At 36.2% G+C, this 6,447-nt stretch overlaps 1 protein-coding gene across 1 annotated transcript in view; it reads left to right on the forward strand.

The window, feature by feature from the left end:
• The first annotated feature begins 2,673 nt into the window (after positions 1–2,673).
• LOC105462816 (probable 2-oxoglutarate dehydrogenase E1 component DHKTD1, mitochondrial) overlaps positions 2,674–6,447 on the forward strand; it is a 5,042-nt gene continuing 1,268 nt past the window's right edge. The window contains exon 1 of the mRNA XM_011709666.1: positions 2,674–2,692. Coding sequence (XP_011707968.1) covers positions 2,674–2,692 — 19 coding nt within the window. The remainder of the gene's footprint in view (positions 2,693–6,447) is intronic.

The raw sequence follows: 6,447 nt of genomic DNA on the forward strand, positions 1-6,447 counted from the left end.
TGTAATTTTAAGTTATAGAATACATTTTATACTTTATTTAAAACTTTAACGCAACGTTTTCTGCGTGTTGACTCTTAGTGCCTTTTGTCACCCATTATTATTAAAAAACAGCTATCACCTGACTTAAACATTTCATTAGTGTAAAAGTTCTGTAGCTTATATGTATAAAATGCTCACACCACAGATTACATAAACGAATAATACAAAGCTTTTTAAGCTACGATTAAATACAGAAAAAAAGATATATGCTAAACTGCAGTTTGGTAATTTATACGTTTAACTAAAATACAAAATGGTAAAAACAGCAAAATTTGCGTCTAGTAGTAAGTGTCAGATTTTGCAAAAAATGACGTTTCAATAAGTTAGATAAGGACAATGCACGTGTTTGAGTAAGATAGAAGATTTAGAGATACAACTGTAATGAGTCTGCTTTATCGACCTCGTGCAAATTTGGCCGAAATTTCATTTGGTAAAACAGGATTTCAGCATCCTCTTAAAATAGGAATGATATTGAATGTGACAAATAGAATATCAATGAAATTAATGAAAAATATTTAATTATTAGACACTAAAAATTATTGCACTATATTATATAATTAAAATTATGTTTAAAACTAAAATATTATTACATTAACAATCAAGGGCAAATGAGCCAAGAGCTGAATATTAGTAGCTAACAATAAATATATATTTCGAAAAGGATTCTAACGTTTTGGTTTACATTAAGCCATCCTTAGGAGATCATTACAATCAAAGGAGTAACCACTCTTGAATTCCGGTGTACAACCCGTCAGAAATCTGTTGAATTCCTTGAAGTCCGATGAATTCCTCGAATTTCGATGAAGTCCGGCAAAGTCCGATGAATTCCAATGAAATTCAGCGTAGTCCGTGAAGTCCGCGTAGTCCATGAAGTCCAATGAAGTCCGGCAAAATCCATTGAAGTCCGATGTATTCCGATGAAATCCGGCGTAGTCCAACGAATTCAGCGTGGTCCGTGAAATCCTGTGTAGTCCGTGAAGTCCGTTGAAATCTTGAAATCCGAAGTCCAGGTGTACACCTATTTTCTTAGTGGTTACCCCCTCAATTACAATTTAATATAAAATCACAAAATTAAAACATATTTACGCAGGTACAGTGGAATCTAATTGCAGAAAGCACGTTAATTCCACATGGTAAAATTATTACCGCGATTAAATTAGTTTTGGGCTCAATTAATTTTGTTTTCAATAACGTGTATTATAAACAGATTTTTGGCACGCCTATGAATTCTCCGGCATCTCCAACAGTAGCTAATTTGGTTCTCCGGGAGATTGAGAATAAAGCAGCTGTGGACGTAGGTGGTGGTGATAGGTAATCACGAGAAGGAGCGCAATGAATCCACAAATGACTCCGGTTATAATTAACAGCTTGGATATATTTTCGGGATATATTTACAAGGGTAGGAAATGTCAGTGTAAGATTCGTAAAGGATTGACTCCCAGGAAAGGTAGAAAGTAAGTCGAGTGGTACCCGAAGATGCCCGCACCGAAAGGTGCGAAGGAGACTAGCGCCGGTGAGGCAGAAGATTCTCCTTTTCCAGTGCGCTAAAGAGGGCCTTCGTTCGGTCTTGTACGAACCGTGGGATTGGCCTCAACGGGATTGAGATCACCGATCTCAATCTGATGCGGTCCGGAAATGCCTGCGCGATCCGCCGAAGAAGGTCCACGAACCGTCCTGGGGACCCGGACGGTCGCAAGCGCCTTGACGGTGTCGTCGGCTTGCAGAATGTTCGGACGGAAGGACCCTTCGGACGTCCGGGTGTCAGCGGCTTCGTCGGGCTGCGTTGCTTCGAACGCCCAGGTGTCAACGGCTTCGTCGGCGTCCTGACCGGCGGACTAGGCGGTGTGATGACCTCCTCGATCTGTGTCCCTCGGCTGACTACTGACCGAGGTCGAGGGTCCGAGGGTCGCTGCGCAGCCGGCCGGGTGACGTCGATGGGCGTCAGACGCCACGGGAGGAAGGCTACTCCCGGGTCAGGTTGGCTCTCAAGAGTCTCGTCGGTCGCTGGGGCTTCCCGCGGTTGCGAGCGGCTGCTCACCTCGAGGGGACAAGGTGGCCTTCTTTTCCTTGCCCGCGGCGTGGTGGCGGAGTTTCTCCTCGTGGAATCGGCGAAAGTGGCCCGGATGGGCAGACTCGGGATGAGATCGCGAGGATACAGAGGCCTGGTGCGTGCCTTGAATCGAGAGGCCGGGATTCCCGCTTCCTCTCGATTGCAAGGGACCGAGCTCGCTCTGTCGCTGGGTACCAAAATGCTCAGAGTGATGGCCTACGTAAGCTCACACCACTCTGAGAGCAGAAGAACGTGCTGGAGACCACCCACGCAGCCATAGATATAGCAGGCGTGGGTGAATTTTAATTACGAGAAAAGTAGTGGCGCCTGCGGCACTTAGCGGAGGCGCCGCGCACTACTCTCGTCACGTGGCGGGCGCGCCGGCCCGGCGCGCGGGCCAGGCGCGCGTGCCGTAAGCGTACCGCCACGCAGCTAAATCATTGCAATTAGAGTCCCTCTAGTCAGAGTCGAGACATAAGCAAGCTCTCTCGCAATTGGTCGGCGCCATGTCCTGACCAACTGATGTGTGAAAAAGGTGAATACGTGTGAATACGTGAAACTAACTTTTCTTAGTGTGAGCCGCCATGTCCAAACCTACTGATGGTTAGTGAATAAGTGAATACGTGAAGGCCCCACACTACGGTCTTATGTTTTGACTTTGACTAGAGGGCCTCTAGTTGCAATTAGTGTTTTACTTTTGTTACATGGATGATATTCTTTTGGCAACTCAATCCAATATGCTGGAAAAACCGTTAGATGTTTTAATTTCTGCCATAAAATTTACAGCTCACTATGGAAGAGAGTGAGAATGAACGTATCAATTTCTTGAAAGTCACTGCCATTGTTTCCATAATAAAATCTATTTTGATTTATTTAAAAAGCCTATTTTCTCTGGCAGATTTATCAATTTTCTTTTGCATCATCTCCTCAGCCATAAAAAAGGTATCATCTTTGGTTTAGTAGACAAAATTCTTCTTCTTTCAAATCCACATTTTTATGAAAAGAATCCCATAGATATCATACAGATTTTACTTAATTGTTATTCGGTGCCTTTCATTTTTAATAATCAGGTCCAGATTAAAATCTCTTTTCAGTAACTAAGAAACAAGACCCATTAACAACAGATATTTTTTAAAAATGTTTATTTTTCTGTATATCGATGGTACATCGGAAAAGTTTCTCAAAATCGCTAATAGTTGTAATATAAGAACAGGCTTTTCAATTCCTAACACGTTAAAAAATTTCCTAAAAACGGGAAAGGACAAGTTAGAATCCTTATCACAAAACAATATTGTGTACGAAATTTCTTGCAAAGATTGCAACGCAACATATGTTGGTCAGACAAAGCGACAGCTCAAAACCAGAGTAAATGAGCATTGCTTATTTGATCAGGAAAAAAAGCGGTACTTTGTCTGTCATATCCAATCACAGATTACAAGAAAATTAAACAATTGATTGGGATACTGTTAAGATCATAGATAAGGAGGATAACTATTATAAAAATTTAACATCCGAAATGATTCATATTATGAAACAAAAACGTGGTCTAAACAAACAAAGTAATGCTGAATCCCTCTAAATTATTCGATAATAAACTCTTTGCTTCCCAACTAATCTAAACTGTCCTTTTCCGCTTCTTATTGTCTTTCTCCTTCTTCTTTTACCCTCCTCCTTGTCCTTTTTTCCTCTTTCCCTATTTACTGATAAGATATCCTCATTATGTCTTTAACTAACTATCTGAACAGACATTTGATGATTATAGATCTTCTTTGTCATAATGACATTACAGGTATTACTTAATAATTAATTTTATAATCTCACATATCTAATTGACTAAAATATCAATCTGTTTAGTCTTATTTTTCTAGCTTTTTTACATCTCTAACGATCTTTTCCTTAATTACATATCCTTTGACCATCTTACAGTTCTATTGCCTTTCTATTGCCTCTCTTTCATTAAATTGTCAGAGAATTGATTTTTCAAGATCTTAATTCTTGACTGGATTCTCACTCTCATCTGGTTGACTGTGACTTGGACATAATGCAACGACGACATGTATGTATCAGAGACAGTATGAAGCGCATTTATACTTCTGTAAATTCTTCCAATGAACTACTTGTGCGATGTATGACGAACATTAAAAAATCTGTGTAAATATGTTTTAATTTTTATATATTAATTGCGATGTGTGACGAATATTAGAAAATTTGCGTAAATATGTTTTAATTTTGTGATTTTATATTGCCAGAGAACATTCTGACGTCTTAAAGACGTCTAAAAGACGCCCTAAAATTTTTAAGACGTTTTTAGACATCTTAAAATTATCAGAAAGACGTCTTTTAGACGTCTTTTAGACGTCTTTTAGACGTCTTTTACACGTCTTATGACCCGGTTTCTGATATTATTGAGACGTCTTATTTTTCGATAGATGATGACGTTTTTAAGACGTCTCTAAGACATCTCAAGGACTCCAGAAAACGGGACATAAGACGTCTAAAAGACGTCTCAATATCATAAAACAGGGCATAAGACGTCTAAAAGACGACTATAAGACTATATTATTTTAACAAAAAAAAATTTTTTTTATTTTATAATTACTACATATTATTATTTGTAGAGTTTAATTTGTTTTGCATGTTTTCTATTATTATTAATTACAATTTATACGCAGGTTTATAATTTTTTGAAAACACATTGAGATATTCGAGATTCGAACCTGAGATCCCTAGAACTTCAGACTTATACGCTAACGCTGAACTAATTCTACTTTGTACAAAGGAGTTATTCTTTCTATTATATAGATGCCAGAATAAAGTATAAAATATCTTGTAAACTACTCTTGATTTTTCAATAATTCTACCAAATAATTTTTATCTGCAGAATAATTAGAAGAATTATGTTAAAAAAAAAAAATAATTTTATTTTATTTAAAAAAATGGATGTGACTTTTATATTTTTTTAGTGCCTTCATTTAGAAAAAAATATTATCAAAATACATTCTCCTCGAAACTATATTTCACTTTCATCTAAAATATTTTTACATGTCTTAAAGACGTAATTAAAAAAGACATTCGCTAGACATCTAAAAAGAGACGTATTTAAGACTTGACTTAAAAAAACGACTTTATGACGTCTTTAAGACATGTCTTAAAACGTATTTAAAACAGACATTCGCTAGATGTTTTAAGAGAGACGTCCATAAGACTTGACTAAAAGACGACTTTATGACGTCTTTAAGTCATGTTTTAAAGACGTCTTTAAAAAAATCATTCGTTAGACGTCTAAAAAGAGACGTCTATAAGACTGGACTGAAAGATGACTTTATGACGTCTTTAAGTCAAGTCTTAAAGACGTCTTTAAAAAAGACATTCGCTAGACATCTAAAAAGAGTTTAGTCCGTAAGACTGGACTAAAAGACGATGTTATGATGTCTTTAAGTCAATGTCTTAAAGACGTCTTTAAAAAAGACATTCGCTAAACGTTTGAAAAGAGACGTTTGTCAAGAAGACGTCTTTGGGACGTCTTTAAGTCAAGTCTTAAAGACGTCTCTTTCCAGACGTCTAACGAACGTCTTTTAGACATACATGTTCTCTGGGAATTAAATTGTAATGATCTATCTCAGTAGATAATTACAATTTATATTTATATCTTCTATATTTATATTTATATCCTCAGATGGCTCTTAATGTAAGCCGAAACGTTTGGATACTTTTCGAAATATATGTTTATTCTTAACTACTAATATACAGCTCTTAACTCATTTTCCCTTGATTATTAATGTGCTAATTTTTAATTTATTGAGCCTATATCGTTACTTTAATTTAATTGTACAGATCATTAACTTTAACTTAATTTATTGTTAGTTTTAAAAAAATATTAACTTAATATTCAACCTTGCACATAAAGTATAGGATCTTATGAATCTTACAAAATATTTGTTTTTTTTTGTTAACTTTATTTTACTTAACTATAGATACATAGTAACATAAATATACAGATGTTTATATATATATATATATCATTGCTCCAAAAAATTAAAGGATCATCTGTTTTATCCTCTAAAAATTGGCAAACTTCAAGATAGAGCAACTTTGTGAAAAATTATCGTAATGAGATTGTTAAAAAAGCATTTTACAGCTTGAAATCTCCACTTTTTAAGTTGATATTTTAGAAAACGATTAATTGACTTTCTTCAAAGTTGCATTGATACAAATGGAGATGTGACAAATCGTAAAATTTTTTCCTAACTTTGCAAAGTTCCATGGCCTGAAATAAAAATTGCACACAAACAAAGTGTACAGTTTTGAAAGAATGAATTTTTCTCTTTAATTTGCTTTTTTGTTGAGTCGTACGATTT

This window comes from Wasmannia auropunctata, unplaced genomic scaffold (genome assembly GCF_000956235.1).
Source record: "Wasmannia auropunctata unplaced genomic scaffold, wasmannia.A_1.0 LD336095.1, whole genome shotgun sequence".
NCBI lineage: Eukaryota > Metazoa > Arthropoda > Insecta > Hymenoptera > Formicidae > Wasmannia > Wasmannia auropunctata.